This window comes from Anthonomus grandis, chromosome 2 (genome assembly GCF_022605725.1).
Source record: "Anthonomus grandis grandis chromosome 2, icAntGran1.3, whole genome shotgun sequence".
NCBI classification, from domain to species: Eukaryota; Metazoa; Arthropoda; class Insecta; order Coleoptera; family Curculionidae; genus Anthonomus; species Anthonomus grandis.
This window is the reverse complement of record NC_065547.1, coordinates 1,934,918-1,956,107: the sequence shown is the minus strand read 5'-3', so window position 1 is coordinate 1,956,107 and position 21,190 is coordinate 1,934,918. Positions and strand designations below refer to the sequence as shown.

At 32.2% G+C, this 21,190-nt stretch overlaps 1 protein-coding gene and 1 long non-coding RNA gene across 7 annotated transcripts in view; both read right to left on the bottom strand.

Annotated features, from left to right (window-relative positions):
* The window catches only part of LOC126750302 (A disintegrin and metalloproteinase with thrombospondin motifs 9-like), a 354,367-nt gene that overhangs the window by 8,043 nt on the left and 325,134 nt on the right, over window positions 1-21,190 (bottom strand). For 5 of the 6 annotated variants that reach the window (XM_050459873.1, XM_050459874.1, XM_050459876.1 and 2 more), the window contains 8 exons: window positions 15,218-15,383; window positions 14,982-15,146; window positions 14,715-14,920; window positions 14,551-14,656; window positions 8,506-8,619; window positions 8,229-8,451; window positions 8,010-8,170; window positions 7,663-7,839 (listed from right to left, as the gene is read on the bottom strand). In XM_050459873.1, the coding sequence (XP_050315830.1) occupies window positions 7,663-7,839; window positions 8,010-8,170; window positions 8,229-8,451; window positions 8,506-8,619; window positions 14,551-14,656; window positions 14,715-14,920; window positions 14,982-15,146; window positions 15,218-15,383 (1,318 nt within the window). The remainder of the gene's footprint in view (window positions 1-7,662; window positions 7,840-8,009; window positions 8,171-8,228; window positions 8,452-8,505; window positions 8,620-14,550; window positions 14,657-14,714; window positions 14,921-14,981; window positions 15,147-15,217; window positions 15,384-21,190) is intronic. The other variant, XM_050459877.1, reaches the window with a different exon arrangement.
* Window positions 9,587-10,200, bottom strand: LOC126750310 (uncharacterized). The gene is made up of 2 exons (XR_007665677.1): window positions 9,832-10,200; window positions 9,587-9,772 (listed from the first exon to the last, which is right to left on the bottom strand). It is a non-coding gene; the product is annotated as an uncharacterized LOC126750310 (long non-coding RNA).

Genomic DNA, 21,190 nt, shown 5'->3' with positions numbered 1-21,190 from the left:
CTGAAGTGGATACCATCTACAAAGACCTACAACAGAATGGATATCCAAAGAAGCTAATAAGTAGGACCATCCAAAGGACGCGTCCAAATCAAATCAGAAACGAGGCCACCACGACAACCAGACTTCTACCCATAACTTACATTAGGGGTACATCGGAACAAATCCGACGCATTGCCAGCAAGTACAATATTAGAACTGCCTTTAGATCTAGCACCACTATGAGAAGCGTGGTATCAAAGACCAAACCAGATGGCATGGTGGATACCAAAAATTGCGTCTACCGGATCCCATGTGAGTGCGGTGACTCATACATAGGTGAAACGAAGCGCCCCCTAGAAATCAGAGCGAAGGAACATCGCAGCTGGACCCAAAGAGGAGAGGTTTCCAAATCCGGAATAGCAGAGCACGCGTGGAATAATGGACACAATATCCATTGGTCAGAAGCCAAGATTCTGCACAAGGAACAGCACTGGCGGAAGAGGAAGTTCGTAGAGGCAGCTTTCATTTCACAGAATCAGAGGATCTTCAGCCAGCCAAGCGTCGATATACCCAACATATGGAAGCCTCTACTCCCAGGACAGTGTAGGATCTAGAGAGACGCGTGTCCTCCCCCCTCCCAACTCTTTTCACGGATGACTTTCCCTCCCCTCCCCTGCCCTTCCTTATTGCTGCACACATCTAGTATATAAGCCTATAGAATAGTAGTTTGCTGTCAGTTTACACTTGATAACGGTTGGAGATACTTACCAACCGAAACGTCGTGTTACATTAAATAAATAAGACAATGCAAGTCCGACAAGATGTTTTCACTGTACATGTTATGTGGTAGACAATGCTACCACCTTCAAAAAACAGCATTCAATTAATTGAAAAAAAATAGTTAAAAATGAGTGGCCTATCGATGGGTTCTGTAACCATTGATGGTAATAAAAATCTAACTTGATAATTGGTCAAAATTGAAAGGTTTATTCACGATCGCGGTCCCGAATAATTAACGTTACGCCGGATTAAATAGAACCATCGTTTTTTTCCCGTATATTAATTATTGCTTTTAGTGGCATCTAGTAGTTTAGTTACCGACTAAAATGTTTCCCTGCGAGCTAACTGAAAGTTAGAAAAAACTTGTGCAAAATTGACGGCAGTCATATTTATTGTAGTTTTATAAACACAAATTTCTGGGCAGCTGCATTTCAAAGTTCGCCTTAGATTATTTTAACTTTTTAAAATGGTTACTTCTTGAGAGCCAAAACTTATAGTCTAAGAGCCAGCGACATTCGACCACAGAATAAACGATCTCACAGAAGCGAAGGCTAGCCCTTTTTACCGTACCGCTTTTTCGTTCAGGCTCCTCCCATTTGCCCCCATTCTAACGGGTACAACTGTCGTCGCCCACGTGGGGTATCGGGTCATAATTAGTGTATTAGTACGAGCGTTAGTGTGTATATTTGCGATATTTTGTAATTTGCTGTTTTTTATTTTATTTTTGTTAAGTAGGTACACATTACCTTGTTTTGGAGTTTAACTCTATACTCTGTGACTTTGTTTTTTCTTTCAATTGTGTTGTGCTAAAAACTAAAAAAAAAACACTAAAATGCCAACTATTTGTGCGTATAGGGGTTGTTTTGCCAAAAGCGTCGCTGGAAAAGGTTTATTTTCGTTTCCTAGGGATATTAGAAGGTGAGCAATAACAATAATAAAAGAAAGTAGGTATAGAAAAGTTACATTTTTATGTATTATTCATTATTATTATGGTTGTTTAAAAGTTCAGAATATTCCCTAATTAATTTGTCGTGCCATGCAAATAAATACAGAATAAACATTATTTAATTTAATAAACATATATGTATATACCTAAACCATATGTATCTATGTATGTGTACATACGTGCAGGTACATAACATTGTACATAGATAAAAAATATTAAGGTTGATTTAGGTATACAGTATTTTTATGTGATAAAGAATAATGACTTTAACTTTCAATTATCTGTCTTTTTATCGACTGGTTTACCGAAGCAAGTGCATAATATAGTAGTAGTAAAACCCTTAAAAATCTTATATTTTGTTCCAGACTATGATAATGGACGGCGACTATACAACGTATAATACCTTTATAAAATATGGACGTATGTGTGGTACCTACATATGTATATAATAATACATACATATATCTTTTTATATATAAATATATAAAAGCCGATGATAGCTACTCTTAAATGTGTTGTGCAGTGGCGAAGCGTACGAGTAGACAAGGTAGACACTGTCTACCCAAAATTATCCAGTTATTTGTCATTAATTTATCACGTAATTATTTCAAGTAACTGCTGAATTAAAATTAAAAAAAAATTAAAACAGGACTCTCCTTACTATTATGATATAGTATCTAAACATGATTAATCCGAAGGCGCCGCCCCGCCTGCCGCACCGATGAAAGTAAAAATGCAGGGCGGACACTCAATTAATGTATACTGTCAGGTATACAACCAGAGTATACTTTGAAATTGCCTATTTATGGCTTGTCAGACATTGACAAAAGACAACTGATGTTTTAGTAGTTGTAGGTTGAGTTGTTTGTATAACTTGCACTTATGGAGAATAAAGCAAGTAATAAAATAATTATAATGTGTTATTAATCATTATTCAAGTGTACCCAATCAAGTGCTCCCAAATTACAAGTACAAAAACAAATATAAATTAACATATACGAGCCCCAGGAAGACACATTGATATTTGTCTTCCGAAATTCGGAGCATCTAATCGAACCAAAAACGCATCAAGCAGGCGACAGAGGTCCGGCCGCATCAGAATTTAGCCTATTACGTCTGCGAAATTTACAATACATTAAATATGGGAAAGACATTCGAGCTTTTGTCTATCGAAGTCGACCAGTTATTTTATTATGCTATTTAAGGTTATTGTTTACGGACACGCTTGATCTGGTCGGCTACAATAGATCTTCAGTTTTGTCTTTTGTTTTGATGAATCTGAAATGAAAAATTTTGATGAAACTGAATTTTGATGAATTGCATTTAGCATTTGGTGCGGGCGCGTACTATTATAATTTAATAATTAGTAGTATTTTTATTTTTGGGTGTATAGAAATTTAGAAAAATTTTTTTAGTGGTTATTTATGAACGACTGTTCGATATTAGCAATTGTATTTTAGTTGTGTATTTTATAAGTAGTATTTATTTTTATGCTATCTATTATTATTTTTTTCTTTTTTATATCACTGCATAATTTTTCTCTCTGAGCTAATATTTCATGCGCTTTCAATCCCTATTTCATTAAAGTGAATAATATTGAATACACATTTTTTTCTAATTAACGATTTTTATTATTTGTCTACCCGAAAACAAAGTTCACGCTTCGCCACTGGTGTTGTGTTTAAAACATACGAGAAAACATACCTGCGTATAAGCCTTCCAGCTAAAATTTAATTTAAAACTACCTACCTATGTACATATGTATATGTATATTATTAACATATTAACATCACACAAATAGCAGACTTTTTCTCAGTTAGTGCCTTACTAAAGGCAAATATTATTTACCATTATCATAAAACAACTAACACAAAAATTCCATTCCAAAACAAATTAAAAGTACACTGATAAAAAGGATTCGTAAAATTCAGTATTTAGTTTAGGTAATTTTGTGACCAATCCTTATTCCATATAATTACAAAATAATTGTGAATATGAAAATACAGAATATTTTAAGTAATAATCATTAGTAATATGTAATGTAAATTTACCAATTAAAATTTGTAAATTTTCCGTTCAAATACTGTAAAAATGAATAATAATTTAAAGAAAAAAACGATGTTACCAATTTTATTAGTAAGAATTACAAAATATATATTGTACTATTTATTAATACAATTATTAAAATTTTAAAATATGTTATGAATAATTAGTTGTTAGGCAAGTAAATTGTCCATTTAAATACTTTGAAATTAATTTGTTTATTGGTAAAAATTACAAAATATATATTTTATTATTTAATATTTAAATGAATAAAATTTTAAAATCTATAATTGAATGATTTATACTGAATTTAAATTATTATACTTTTAAGTAATATAGAGTTACATAATTTACCAATCAGATCCTATTATATATGTTATATAATTCAAACAGGATATGATTGTTAAATTTGGTAATTCAATATTACTTAAAAATATAATAAACTTAAATTCAGATCTAAAAAATAAAAATGATAAATTTCATATATGTACGTATGAAATTAAACAACAAAATCTTTAAATTTTATATAATTAAGTATTTATTAAGAAAAACAATAATTTAACATTCTGGTACATATAAGGTACATTAACACTTAACCAGAATAGCGTTCTAACTATAGATTTAATTTTAAATATAGAGTGTTGAGGTTTTAAGACATCAGCTACAACTTCTAAGGGTACGAACAGAAAACGCGCGCTTTACTTCTTTTATTTAACTATATATGGGCCCTATATAGTTAAATAAGGGTATATTATGCTTAAAAACATATATATAATTTGACATGGTATAAGCAACCAACAAAAAGGCAATCTTTAGTTGATTTTTTCCTTTTAACAGGCGAGTAAGATGATTTTCCATTGCGAGTAATAATTTTAATTTTACAAAATGATTACTTTTTAATTGCACATTTTAATACCCAGCGCCATTAAGTTAAATATTTGAAAAATGCGAAAAATTGAATAAACTTTTTTTTGATCTTAATCTTTTGTTAAAAGTTCAAAAAATCGACTTTAAAATTACACTGTCTCACAAAAACCTATTATTCTAATAATAATAAAACAAAATATAGGAAATATGTACCTTCTTCTTCAATAAAATTATTGTCGTAGGTACTTATACGTAAACAAAATAAATAACATTACATGGCATGTAACATGTTAACAAAAAAATGTATTTCTACATAAAAAAATATACATAGTATGCATAATAATATAACAAAGATATATTATATATTATAGGTACTTATTATGTTTTTTTATTTTTTATTGAATTCATTAGAGAAAATACCTTCTTTCGGCTATTAGATATACCTGCCTGGCTTTACTTCCCTGATCGGGGTGTGAAGTTTTAGAAAATATCTTTGGAGAAATTCCAATTTGGAGGGTAGTTTCTAGTTTTTTCGGGTAAACCAAGATTAGTACAAAGTACAACGCAAGAAGAACTTTTAGGGCCTTCAGAAAAGTGGTGTAGCCATATGCCTGTATTATTTGACATTCAACCAAAACATAAAAGCAATTTTTGTTTTCTAAAATAATAAGATAAGTATATGTTATTGTTTGATACTTCTAAGGCATAAATTATTTACCTTGCTTTAAAATTATAGGCGTTAGTGGCAAATTGTCGGGATAAACATCGTTGTCGTTTAAATTTATTTGGCCCTGGAATAAAAAAAATATATTTAAAATAAAAAATAATACTACAGTTGTAATTAAGGTTGGAGTCGTGTAGTTTTTAGTTTTTTTTTATTTATAAAAAATGTCACTTGCCTCTGTTTGAGATATCAAAAATTCAATATCTTCCTTGAAATGCTGTATTAAATTTTTAATTAGTTGCTGTTCTATTGATACATTTTCTTCTAAATCAGTGTCTTTGGGGAGTCTTTGGGCACTTTGTGATTTTGTCAGCTTTCTCATTTATTCCATTGAGTAGGTAAATATCAGCACCTGTTAATTCTTGAAAATGCCAAAAGAGAGATGGTGATGAAAATAGTAATGGCCATTCTTCTTTAGTTTCCCTGATTGTAGGAATTTTATTAGGAAATTTCCTTATCTCGGAATAATCCATTAAGATTTCGGTGTATATACAAATGCTTATTATACTTTTGAATATTAATGAATTTAATCTTAATCGAGCAAATACTACATAAAAATATGATTATAATATTTACTTACCTGTATTATCACAAAAACTCAAACAAGATAGACAAAATTCACTTAACCAATGCACTAATACGCAATACTTTATCCCATAGGAGCCTGAGCCACGCTCCCTTAATAATTTTGGTGCGAGGTGTGACTACCGTCTATAGATTACAACTATAGTTGTAATCTATAGACGGTGGTGTGACTAAGCAAACGGCAAACGCCGAATTAGCCTAAATTAGCTGAGTATAGGTATGGCGTATTTGGTGGCGTCTGTTAATTTACGTAAAGAATTATGTAATTTTACAAAATATATGTATTTTCCCGTTTTGTTTACGTATTCTTACCGTGTAAACTAAAATATTACTTTGTATATTGTAAAAATTACATGCAAAATAAATTTTACAAATGATATTTTGTATTTTGTATGTTTTACAAAGTAAAGTTCAAAATTCTTTAAAAAATTACTAAAGTTTGGGCTTCTACAGAATACAATTGGTAATTAATAATAAATTTATTTGGTATATTTCCCCCCATTTTTTTCAGTGTATACTAACCTACACCTCTATCGTGTATCAAAACTGTCAAATAACAATTTTTATAAAAATAATAATTATTAAAATTATTCTAAAAAGCAAGGACCAATATAAGCCTTAACAAAAAAAATCCTATTTGAAATGTTTTATGAACTAAATTTTGTAGTTTGCTCCCGTATTATATGAATATTACCATTTTGATTTTAAAAATAAAAGCACTTCGTTCGGTGTATGCGTTTACTACAACTTTACGAGATATCTTAGTGTATTTGCGCCGGGTGCATCTGTCAGTTGGGCTTATAAAAAACTGGTTCACGGATATCAAAGGAGCCGACGCAAGCCTTCGCTTCTGTGAGATCGTTTATTCTGTGACTCGACCCTACGTCATCGGGTATTGTGTTATAAATAATAACAATGCATAGCTTGGACACGGTCGAGTATGGAACACCCTTGTCGACCGGGCAAATCATGTGCCAATTAGTGTAATTAATTAATGAAAAATACGAAAATCTTGATTCGTAACGTATTTAGGAATGAAATAAATAAGTACATGACATGAAAGGCGACAGGTGGCACTTTAAGGAAATATATGTGTGCCGCCCCCTCCCTTGTGCCGAGCCCCTGTTGACCGAGCGCAAAGGGGTTGCTTGTAACTATTAATTGTTCTTACATCATCAAGAATTTTGACATTTTTTTTTTAATTGGATCTTAGAATGTACACATCAAGAATAATTATCGTGTGCCAAATGCGATGTTGACCGGTTTTTATCGGTCGACTTCAGCCCAATAGCAAGATCATTACAATTCATTTAACTCATTAAATTCACACTTTTGCGATTAATTGCAAAGTATTTCTGTCATTTAAATTGTATATAATGGAACCATGGAATGTTTCCATGTAGATGCTAACGATATTAGCATGGATGGATAGTATGGATAAAGAATAAAACTGAACTTTTAATCAAGTGAACAATATTAAACTTCTCTCAAAGGTGCTACCAGCGTTAGCGAAACATGTATCGAATACAAAATAAAGGGTTTTGGTTAGTAGGTAATAAAACTGTTTTGTGATTTAATGTAGAAATGTTGAGAGAACCGTTAACAATATGATTGAACCATTAAATAAGAAAAAAAACAGCTAAAAGCAATTAGCATAACTATAGAACATTCATGATAACCAAGAGTTAGCAGCAAGCAAATGTGTAGCAAACAAACCAATACCAAGCCGCTTACTTACCCTAGAATAGGGCCCCTCTATCCACGTATAATCGCACTTGTACCTCTCACAAGGCTTAGAATCTTTCGGTTTTCTTTTGGTGTTGCGACACAAAGTATCGACCACAGTGATGTCGTTCAGTTGATCGATACACTCGATAACACGTTTTCTGGTTCCTTTTCCACACGTGCTCGAACACTATGCAGCCAAAGAAAGAAAAAAAAAAGCGTGAGTGAGTGAGCGTGAGGCACTACGAGTGTCTTCTACAGCCGTAGTCAGAATGTGATGTGAGCAATATATTTGAACATTGTGTATCGTGGTTTAGCAGAAAATACATCATTGAAATGAAGAATTTAGTTTAAAATTACCTCGTTCCAAGGTCCGGCGCGCCATCTATATCGGTTTTCCTGATTGGTTGCCGCGAAGTAGGACTTTGAGATGCCGCTGGCGTGCGGACACTCTGACAGTTTGCATTTGGTTGAGGTTTGCGGTTTTTTGGTGAGGTCGCAGCGTTTGTCGTCAAATGTATCTGAATGATATGAGGAATTTAATCGTGTCATAAAAGTTTTCGGAAAGGCCATTCTTACCTTCGTCATTCATACAGCGTACTTGTCTGTGCCTCTCGCAATTCGAATCGCAACGCGGACTGTACTCTCCGACTTTCCATTGGGGACACGCATCCTCGTTACACCTCACGACATTGTCGCGCGGTTTATCGTAGCGATCGCACATCATCGCATTTTCCACGCCTAAGTCGTTTCTGCACAAGAATTGTTGCTTTTTGGTACCACCCCCGCACAATTCCGAACACTAAAACGATCGTTTTATTTATTAAAAAAAAAAAACATTTATTTGATGGAGTACCTCAGTCCAATCGCTTGGGGTCCATTGAAACGTCTTATATCTGTCATATCTGTCATACACGCTGTTTTCGTTAATCGGGTTGTAAGGGTACTTATCGTCGACGTACGTTAGTCTCTGAAAAACAAGAGACCGTTCTTCATCAACTGATGGTTTTAAAATGTCACAGTTTCCCGTATCTTTGAGAAATTAATAATAAAGATAAAACATTGTACACACAGTAATATAATAATTAGCTCAATTCCTTTTTCTAAATATTTATTTAACGGTTTATACTAGTTTAGAGGAAGAAGTTCATGGATCCAATAGCAAATATGCAAAAAAATTAAATTATTGTAATGCTAGAAAGCTGATGTAAATAATAGATTTAAAAATAGAATTAAAGAGTTTGGGATTGTGAAAAAGATTGTTAGGATATTTTATGAATGCAGACGAACAAGTCTGTAGATCAAGTCTTGTTCATACACAGGTTTTACACTTTTTTTAACAGAAGCGGGAAAAAGTTGGTGTAAGGAAAACTTTGAAGATAATAAATCATTAACCCCTTACTGCATGAATTTTTTATTTTTTATTAAAAAAATCTACTAGTACAAACTTGACCTCAAAATTGCGTTAAAATATTTAAAAATTTACTTCTCCGATAGTTTTTTCCATTTTTTCTTGTTTCCATTTTTTTTTGAGGTTCATATATGGCACATTATACATTAAAACGACATTTAAAAACTGTAAAAAATACCTTTTCCGAAAATCGATAAGAAATAATAACATTTTTGACAACATATTTGAAAGAAAAAGTCAATATTTCCTCCAACTTGATTGTTGCCTGGCAACCGAAAATAACAGTAAGGAAATATTCATTTCTGTACTGTAAGGAAATGTTATTTCCATACAGTAAACTTTAGAACATACATGCGAACAGGCTTTTTCCTAAATAATTTTATTTTTAAAACTTTCAGCACAAACAAGGTTACCATTATATTTTAAAATTATTACTTATTATTTGTTATATTTACTGTTATTTGACAATTAGTACAAGTATTGAAAACTGGAAGAACTTGGGAACTAATAGCATTGTTTTGTAGAATATTTTCCAAACTAATAATTTTATTTGTATGACAATAACTATTACTATAAATGATCTTGATGTATTGGTTTTTGAATCCGGTATGGTAACTAAAAGTTTAGATAGTAGGTCTTGTATATCTTGTACAGTCATTTTAACCAGCTCGTCCATTCTGCAAGCTCCGGAAATTCCAAATATTACAGCTACCTAGAACAATAAATAAGCATGTAAAGAATCCAAATATAATTTGAAGTTTTGTAAGTTACCTTAATCATTAAATATTCCTTATCTGGAGCTTCCTGAATAAATTTGTTTATTTCTTCTTTAGTTAAAATCTTGGATTTTTTTGGCTTATAGGCATGTGCTTGTTGTTTCAGGAATGCCCGAAGTTTTGAATATTCAGATATATCCACATCATGTCTAATTGCAAGGGTTGCCTTCAGCATTGAACAATTGGCCCATAAAGTTGAAGAATTCATCTTGGAACCAAGCTCCAAGAAGTATGCCATTACAACATTTTCCGAGAAAGAAGTTACATTTTTATTCGTACGGTAGTCCATGAAGCGGTTGTATGCATAGTTATACTTATTTCTAGATTTTATTGGTAACAATTCCAATGATGCAGCATTCACTGCCTCCGTAAGTTCTGGGAGGGTTTCAGAAATGGAACAGTCATTATCACTCATCATTTTACACGTTACTTTGGCTTTTTAAAACGTTAAAAAATCAACACTTTGGAAAGACACCACAAATAAACTTTTCACTCGTCAAGTTTGACAATTTAAAATTATGTACTTCGTTTCCGTAGTTATAAAACAATGTTTCATGTTTCAATTTCAATTTCTTTTATTTAAGGGAAAAATAATAATGTTGATTTAAAATTTTTAACATGATTAGTAATAATTTACCGTAATTTTAATGATTCCCGATTTTCGGAAAAATAGTATGTAGACCTCGTAGGAAAAGCCACATTCCCGGACTCCGTATTGCCAGTCTCGGCTTGCGCCTCGACTGGCATTTTTACGATCGCCCGGGAATGTTAAGCTTTTCCTACTAGGTATACAATATACTATTTCAGTCAGTTCCTATCTTTGTTTAAACAGAAAAAAAAAACATTAATATTCTCGCATTTTGTAAAGCTTTTTGCACCACAGGGATATTTGCATCTATGCCTTTCATTACACCATAATGCAAGATGATCATATCTATCTGTTCAAAAATCTTGCATTGGAAAATCGGTCGCTGGGCCCCTTCTTTTCTTGTTTTGCAAATTTTCCATAGATCCACTTGGACGACCCCGCTTTCTAGTAGAACCAGTTTTATTAACTTTGCACAAACACTCTGCTACTGCCATTTGGAAATCTGCCAGAGCTAAACTATGCTCATTGCCACCTCTTCTCCAAAGAATCCATGCATTGACAGTCATTTAATCAATAATATGAAAGAATATACGTGTGTACCATTTCTTGGATCTGAGTTTGATCCTATAGTATCTTAGCATCGAATCCAGGAGGTCGACACCTCCCATATAGGGGAGACCGGGGCTCGTTGGACACCGGGGAACAGTGGTCACTTCCTTATAATTATTTTATTTACTTTACTCTAGTGCCGTCATCTATAGGTTAGACGTCCAACGAACTTACGGAGCGCGGTGGCTTGATTAATAGCGACTCGAATGCGACGTCTTGCCATAATTCGATGTATTCGGTTCATGTGCGTGTCAAAAAAAATACAGGTGCAAGTTTAAACGAAAATTTGACAGGTCTTTACAGGTATGTAGAATTGATTTTATAACTAATATTTTGTGCTAATAAATTATAAATATTATATCTAATAAAAAATTAAATGCTCTTTGTTTCTATTAAAATACGATTGAAAAAATATTTTGTAAACATTGGGACACAGTGGTCCAAGTTTTTTCAATATAACATTCCCATATGTCAAATTTTTCTTCACTGATATATCGCATGGTGATTTTTGGAAATTACAATTTTAGACAAACCTCACTAAAAACAAACGAAAAGAACTAAATACGAAAAAACTATTTAACACTAACAAGAACAAGAAACATGAAATGAACAAGATAAAAAGTTAAATCAAATAAATAATATTTTGCAGAATTGTCAGTAAATGACGCTAAATAATTAAACAATAATAATTGTTTATACGACAAATTGCCTCCGTAGTCATGGCCTCCGCATTCGTGGCCAACTCCACAAAAAATAAACTATTTAATGTTTTGACGTAAACATAAAATATTTTCATTAAGTGTTATACATCATTTTAAAGGGAACAAAAAGATCTTTTTAATTTAGCAAAAAAACAAAATGGCCGCCATAAGAAAAAAAGAAGTTGAGGATGGAATCTCAGAACCGAAACGTCGAAAACAAAAACTGAATTCAGGTATGCGTTGTCCTTAAAAAGTTGTCCTAATAATGTTTTTACAGATTTTAAAAATACGTTGAAATAAAAAAAATACAGCCCTTTTTCAAAAATGCAACTTTTTGATTTTTTCCAAATATTTCAAAATCGTTCTGAAAGCGGCACTTAATTGGTAACTAAATGGCCTACAACTTTCCCTATTTAACCAATTTTCTATCTCTTATAGTTTCCAAGATACCCATACATGTACGCCCAATTTGGGCCACACTGTATGTCCATGACAGTTTTGCACAAACTGCATATTGGGGCATATATGGCACAAACAATTTTTTATGCCGACATTAGGTAACAACTGCAACAACTCATTAACATATCTAAGTAACGGTTACCTGTGGCAGACCATATTCTACCAACCTAGGCAAACTGACACATTGACACTGTGTTCTTTGGTTAATGTAACTTTCAAACAGGTTGTAAGGCATCCCTCGAATCCCAATATTTTCCAGACTTTTTAGCAGTGTCAGTGTCGAACGCTTTGCTGAGATCTAGAAATATCGCCATGCACCTCTCGTCACAGTCAAAACACTTATCCTATCTGTTCTGTAATATAATTGACCGTGTCTTCTGTACTTTTATTTTGTTTAAATGCAAGTTGGAATTCTGGCAAAAAAACATTTTTTATTTCTAAGTTCAAGTTTCATGTATTTCTCTATGATTTTTGAAAAATTATAAAACATAAAAATTAGCAAAGATTTCTATCTGATACAATGCAAAGATACACTATTATAATACACGTAATAAAGCCAACTTATAGTTGGATCAATGGATCTTTGCATTTACGTCATCACCTGTTCAAGGTCGATGTTTATATGAATCAATCAGTTGTCAAACCAGCATCAGTGGCGGCGGCATTTAATTTTTAAACTAAAAAAAAATAATAGATTTTTATGCCCAATTTCCGTGGCGGCGATTTTCGCCAGAGATGAAATCTGCGATTCTTTGAAATTTGTTTTTTTTTGAAACAAGAGATTTAGTTAATAATGTAGTATTTAATTTTAAAATTAAAATTCGCGCCTTTAGATATAACGTCATATGTGTTGACAGTTATTACGTTTTGTTAGGTTGGTATAAGTGATTGACAGAGAGATTATGACGTGACTCGATTATGGCGAGACGCATTAATTGATGTATTTTTAAAATTATGGATTTATTAGTTGAGTTTTAATTTGTGTATTATTTTAACTGAATAAAAGTCCATTCTACAATAAGAGATACTTATTATGATAATATGCTAAAAGAAATGGAGCAACCCGTATATTATACCGTAACCCAAATATTATTACACCAAAACAAGTTTTTTCTCATTGAACAAAAAAATATCAATAAGTTTAAGATAGAAAATTCAGTTATGAATAATTACTGTCACTATCTTCCGAGCTAGTTTCACTATTTAAACTAATTAGAATTTGGGGTATCTCTTCAATAATGACTTCCCTATCATACCAGTCCTTGATTATTTTTTCAGTGTGGCAAACCTTAGCGTTCCATACTTCTGGTGTACATTTCTCTAATGATTTTTTCCACATATCCAGTACATTTTCATAAAGATGAAAATGAAAGAACTTGTGTCTTTATGAAAGAACTGTTTGTAAAACAGAAAAAGCTTTGGCAAAAAACTATTTCAATAGAGCTTCAACGAAACACAAAACACAACGATGAACAGTAAAAAATAAGAAAACAAAACCAATCAAATTTCTCTAAAACTCTTTGGCAAGGCAAAGCAAAGTCGAGAACATAAACAAACATGGTTGCTTGTGGTTGCAGACGAAGATCTAAGATGTACAAAGAATTTTCCACAAAATGTACTAAACATGAGGTGCTATTACAGCAAATTCTAAATTAAAACTTGTTTTATTTAGAAGCCGTGGTTTCCTTTGTTCATTAGAAGAAAACAAGTTATTTTTTTAATATCTAAACATAAAACATATATTATACCAGTATACTTCTATATAAAAAATGTATTATATTTAATACATTTTTGCGAAAATGGGCACCCTCCCGGAAGGAAATAATCGATTTTAAAACCCGACGGGGAGCCAATGATGTTGAAAGTTTATCATAGATATGCGATCGGATGTTTGTCCTTGTCTAACTCATAACTGTCGCTCCGACAGTAGGTCGAGTATTTTGAAGACTTACGTTCTGTGCTCCTTCTCATTTCATTTGTCTAAATTAGAAAGAGAGCGGATGAGAAACAATTGTGTTGAGTTGAATGATAGTTTAGTGACGTGAACGCAAAGATCCATTGATCCAACTATAGTGATAATAGATGCTATAAGTTACTCAAGAATGTGATCAAAATTCATTGTTTTTTAGTAGTTTAAGCTACCAATACAAATTAAAAAAAAAGAAAATCCAAATGTTAATTAATTCCTTTAAATTGTTTGTTGACACACTTTGATAGTTGACCTTTATATATTTTTAGGCTTAGTTTTTCCGTTTTGAATGTTATTTTAGGAAAAATTTTATGTACGTTTGATCTAGTAATAGGGAAAATTATACAATTTTTTTGACTGAATAAAATGAAAGATATTAACACTTACATTACACTCTCTGTAGCATGCCCTTGTATCCTCACGCGGTACCCTTATTCCATCGCAGTACTGCTCATCGATAACGTCTTCCGTGTCAAACTTTTTGCACACATACCTGAAACCATTCAATTAAAGTAAAATGAAATCATAAAAGTCCCGTTGAAAAGTGTTACTTTCTCTTTTCCACCCCTTTGCCACACTGAACGGAACAAGGATGGAAAGTGTCGGTTTTCTCCCATCTACCGCAGGCGTGTTCGTTGCAGTTCTGCGTACCGGATGGTTTGGATCTTTGGTCGCAGTAAAACGGTTCCGTGATTCGTCCCTTCAGGGCGCAGTACACCGAGACGTTTTGATGACCCCCACCGCAGGGAACTGAACACTAAAATTGGACAAAAGTGTTTAAATATACGGTTTAGAGTATGGCAAATATATAGGGGTACCTCGGATGTTTCTCCGATAACCCAATCGGGGCAAATCTCAATGTTGCAACGTTGCTCCACGATTTTTTCTTTGCCGCTACAGTGGGAATCGTCGATCGGTCTGTTGTGTTCGTCCACGCATTTCGCTTGACGCACTTGGACTCCTCCTCCGCAGGTTTTTGAGCACTGGAATCAAAGAATTTCAAGGATAAAGTTTAACAAATAGAGCTATTAAATAAAATCAATCATCATCTTACTTCAGTCCATGTGGAATAGTCCCATCTGGTAATGTTGCATGGGGTATAACAGGGTTCCGTGCCAGTTGGTTTCGTTAAAATGTTACAATGTTGACTGTTCACCTCATTCATGTCGAATTGCTGTTTCTTGTTTAATTTCATGCAGGAATAGTAGACTTGGCGGTATCTGAAAGTGTTCGAATTAATTGCAAAGGGTTTTTTTTTAAGACACAAGCCCATTATAAAAACTTTTTTATTTTCAGAGATACTTGCATTGAAAATTCTCAAATTGACACCCTGTATATAGAGTGGTATATTTGTGTACATAACTTAGGTTTGTTACTCATTTCTTAACAGTCCTATGGTTGGAACTTTTGAAATTAACTGTTTTAACAAAAAAGGCAATTTTAATGTCTCAAACTGCTTTACTAAAAACTTTGAAATATTGTAAATTGGAGATCATATAGTAGAGACAATCGGTCTCATGCTATTGCCAGGCTTATAATACACCGGGTGGTGCGTCGCCAAGCGGAACATAGGAAAACCCATGTAAATTTTAAGGGGGTCAATTATTGGCTTCCCTGTACATTTTATAAAAAAAAGTTTAAGATAACTTTTTGACGAGACTAATCTGGCAAGCCCTTGTGCAAAGTTTCAAAAAATTTTAATACGCGAATCTTGAATTATTCAATTAAATGTAATTACAAAATTAGCAAATTTTCGGTAAAATGAATATTGTCACTGACGTGAGGAAAAGTGTCAATAAATCAGTGACAGTCGATATTTGAAAACAAGTATAAATTATTGAATCGACGAAAAAATAGCCATAATTAAGTGGCATTATAAGGGAAACAGTTTTAGAACAGTATTTGAAATGTTTTCAGTTTATTCCACCAAGCCCATTCGGTCCATTACAACTATTAAACGTATTGTCAATAAGTTCGAGTCCAAAGGTACCGTAATAAATAATTGTAAATGTTCAACTCAGCATATCGAAAATAGAGCAGAAGAAAGAACAGAGATCTTAATATTCTACTGAGTGAGGAGGAAAACAAAATGGTTAGTACGAGGGTTCTTGGGCAAGAGGTAAATGAACATCATACAACGGTATTGCGCACTTTAAAAAAACTTAATTTATAATTAAACAAATATTATTCGTATAAATTCGAAAAACATCAAGAGCTGCAGGAAGGAGATGAAGAACGATGAATGACATTTTGTTTTGTAATGATGGAAAGAGCAAATAATGATAGGACTTTTTTAAGAAATATTTGTTTTACCGACGAATGTACATTTACCCTCAACAATGAACCAAATGTTCAGAATTGCCGGTATTGGAGCCAAGAAAATGAACATCACTTGGAATGAACATCATCTTAAAAAAAAAGTCAATTCGAAAAACCCAAGAAACACCATGAAAAAGAAACTAAAAATTCCCCGATGCTTTTAAATTTAAATTTTAGATTAGGTTAAAAAATTTTTAAAGTCTTTATCCCGTTTGACACGGCTTCCAATTGCACTCGACTTTGCTACGTTGCCACTACATTTCATGTTCGTATGCAAATGAAACTTTGAATGCTGTTCAAAAATGCACTTTTTAATTCGCCTGCGAATTTTGCCGCTCGACTTTGTTCGCATTCGAAGATTCTCGCATGGTTTCGAAAATACGGCCCCCAGATAGGCTTGATGGGAAAATAAATTGAAAATATTTCAGATACTGCTATTGGTTTAATTAAATTCTAAGTATGATAAAATTATTTTTTGAATAAGGGAAAAAAAGATCTTTTTAATTTAGCAAAAAACCAAAATGGCCGCCATAAGGAAAAAAGAAGTTAAAGATGGAATCTCAGAACCGATACGTCGAAAATAAAAACTGAATTCAGGTATGCGTTGTCCTTAAAAAGTTGTCCTAATAATGTTTTTACAGATTTTAAAAATACGCTGAAATAAAAAAAATACAGTCTTTGATGCAACTTTTTGATTTTTTCCAAATATTTCAAAATCGGAAAAAGATAAAATCGTTCTAAAAGCGGCACTAAATTAGTAACTAAATGCTCTACAATTTTTCCCATTTAACCAATTTTCTATCTCTTATAGTCTCCAAGTTACCCATACATGTACTCCCAATTTGGGCCACACTGTATACTGAGATTTTGTTTATTTCATGGCATCCTTAATAGCGGTTTGTATCAAATAAATATAACATTTTCGTAATTACTACACTACAGCAATTGTATTGATATTAATAATAGAGCGAATCCTGGCGAATTTTAAATTTTCTAGCTTCCAAGACTTTGACCCGTGTATTTTTTTAGAATTTTTACGTAGTTTATTGCGGTTAATATTATATTTATGATAAACAAAGCGGTTTGTAAATGTTAGAAGCTTATAAAATTTAATTAAAATTTTCTTTTATATTTTATTATTTATTGACATGCTTAAAAATATCGAAATTCGTAATAGCTTCCACTTAAAGCAAAAACTTGCTGTATTACGATACCAATACCCCAGAGTTTCAATACAATAATAATAATAATAATAATAATAATAATAATAATAATAATAATAATAATAGGTGATTGCTGTGAATTTTAATGCAAGTCAAATGGTAAAAAAATAAACCTAATTTTATTCTGTATGTTTCTTATTTTATATTAAGCCGTTCCACTGTGCGACGTCTAGAATAATAGTCCAGTCAAAATAAGTAGAAAAAAAAAAAGAGTTTACAATAATTCAGGGAAAGCTGAAAATTTACATAGATGTTAAAAATAGTATTACAAATAAAATGGCAAAAATCCCCATCGATCCTCCTTGTGCTAAAAATTTTATTCAAGGTCAAACGTCAAAAATATTGGTTTTTCGCATTTATCTCGTAAACGGTAAGTTTTATCATAAAAATAGGTCAGACAAAAATTCTAGATCATAAAATTATCTACAAAAAATGTTTCTACACTTTTTTCGTGCGAGTTACCGTTCTTGAGATATTTAAATACTGATATACGCTCTTTCTTCAAAAATACTGACATACGTCCTTACTCCACCGTGTATCTTATGAAACATTCAATACAATAAGTAACTGTCTACCTGATTGTTGAAGAGTCGTCGGTCGTATACCTGCTTTTTTCAAAGAACGGTATACAGTAGTATTGTATACAGAATTGTGGGACTTCGACAGATATGGTGATTAAACAATTAATGATGAGATGCATGAAGACAGATGGAGGTCTTTCTCGAGGAAAGAGCACTCAAGATAGTATCATGAGTAAATTTGTGTTGAGTATGCATGCACTAAATGCTGTATATGAAGGATTGGAAAATCTGGCTAATGTCAGAATGAATACAACAGATCAGCATGTTGACGCAAGTGATTCGCGAGTGAAAAGAGATATTGAAGACGTTAAAAAACTTGTTGACTGGTTACTATTACATGTCCTTTTCCTAAGGTTGACAAAGTCACGTCCATTGGAACCGGAGTCGTCGATGATATAATAAATTGCCATAACGCTTATGAAGTTTTTCATTTAGTTGCTTCTATAACTAAAATGACTGATCAAACATTTAATAATATTAAATTAAAACGCAGTGACAAAGTACTTCCTCTTTTAACTATGAGTAGTACCATAAAAATACATGACGAAAAGGTACCTAGGTAGGTCCTGTGTTGTTATTTCAACGCATGAGTGTTACCTACCAAGGCATTTCAGGATGAGCTTGAAAAATTCTTCGAATACGAATTATCCCCTTACCCGGTATCTCTTTTCGGTGATGCTGGAATGCGTAAAACTCAGAAGTCAGCAATTTATGATTGCTTTGAATGTATCAATATTGAAATTGATAAAACAAACCCTACCTATTTCATAGATGGAAAATATCTGTTACATCGTGTTGTGTGGGATCGAGAAGAAACATTTAATGTTCTTTTTGAAAAGTACGTTCAATATGTACACAGACATTTTGGTAATAATGTGATCGTTATATTCGATGGATGGAATGATCATAAAAAAGCTGCTAAATAAGCTATTAAAGCTGAAGAGCAACTTCGTCGAACTACAAAAACATCTTTATAATATATATATGATTATATATATTATATATATATGAATTTTTCTATTGCTGTATAGAAAAATTCATATATAGATTATATATATATATGAATTTTTCTATACAGCAATAGAAAAATTCAATGGAATAAATACAACGGTCATTGTGGGCGAAGACATCGATTTATTAATACTATTGACTGCACAAACACCAATTGATCAAATTATTTACTTTTTTAAACCAGGAAAAGCTCAAACTCAAAACAAGTACAAACAAAAATATATTCGTCTCAAAGATTAACTTCAAAGTACCCAAAATGTCAATCTCATGTTTTGTTCTTGCATGCAATATCTGGTTGTGACTACATCTGCACTCTATAAAAAGTTTTTAAATTATTTGAAAAACGTACCGATTTAATTGATTGCGCAGAAGTGTTTAAAAAAGATGATTATTCCCCACAAGCCATGATTGCAAATGGAATCCATTTTCTTCTTGCCATGTACGGAGCTTCAAAAAAGATTGATTGTTTAGACAAGTATCGATATTTAAGTTTTGTAAAAAACACACAAAATAATAAAAGAGTAGAGTTATCTTGCCTTCCTCCGACATCTGCTTCTGCTTGTCAACACTTATATCGAGTATACTACCAAGTTCAAGCCTGGCTTGGTAATAAACTGGACCCACAAGATTGGGGTTGGAGGTTGACAGATAATAGTTTGCAGCCAATTCAAACTGTACTTCCACCTGATCCAAAAAAACTCCTTAACACTATTTTCTGTAATTGCAAAAAGGGTTGTAGTAATAGTTGTGGCTGTAAAAGAGTAGGATTGTGTTGCTTAGCAGTGTGTACGCATTGTCAAGGACAATCTTGCTCCAATGCTGACAAAAATTTAGCAGATGAGGATCCGTATGAGATAAAAGAGACAATTAATTAATCTTTATATTTATCAGAATCTATAGAAATAGAAGAAGAGGAAGAAGAAAGCTAAGATGAAGATTTTTTTGAAGAATATGAGTTAGAATAAAATTATTTTTACATTATAATAAAAATATTTAACATATTGTAACGAAATTCGGGAACACACTTTTATTGTCAACGTCAAAAACACTAACCTAACTCGTCTTGACTCTCGTTTAATTGTTTCCAAGGTAAGAAAACTGTATAAACAATTAAAACTGAATGAATTGTCATGAAGCGCGTCCTTTTTATCCGAAATATTTAGTATATATCGATATATTATCTTCGAATATTATCGATCGAAATATTATCTTCATTGTTTTTGCCCAAAGAGACCAATAATTTTAGGAGAATACTGACAGTCAAAGTAAGCAAGTATACAAATTCTAGAAAATTAGAACTACAGGGATTTACAATAATATAACCTAAATAACCTAAATTGGGGCTCTCGAACAAGATGAACTACTTAAAAACTAAACACTACAGATAAAAATAATAAACCAAACGTAAGTAGAACCCTAAAGAAACCCTACGAATCAACTTTAACTACAGAATACTAATAAAATTGTACAAAAACTAGCAGAATAACTAACGTATTTACATTTTCATAATAATATATAACATTTTTATACATATATACAATAATTTTTTAAACGATATAATCCATAACAATAATTCATTTTTTTAAATTAATACAACTAAAAAAAACGCTATTAAACGCTATTTTATGAAACTTCCTTACTTGCAATAGATTGTGAACTACGCCTACTGGGGAAACCACGTTAAAAGAAACGCGCTGAGCACAGTACCTCGTATAGTACAGGTGGTGCGGAAATGTGTGCATATTATGTGTAATACGATTTTTTCAACTTTTAGAACCGCAATATTTCAAGAATGGTGACTCGCACGAAAAAAAGTGTAGAGACATTTTGTGTAGGTAATTTTCTGATCTACAATTTTTATCTAACCTATTTTTATGATAAAATTTACCGTTT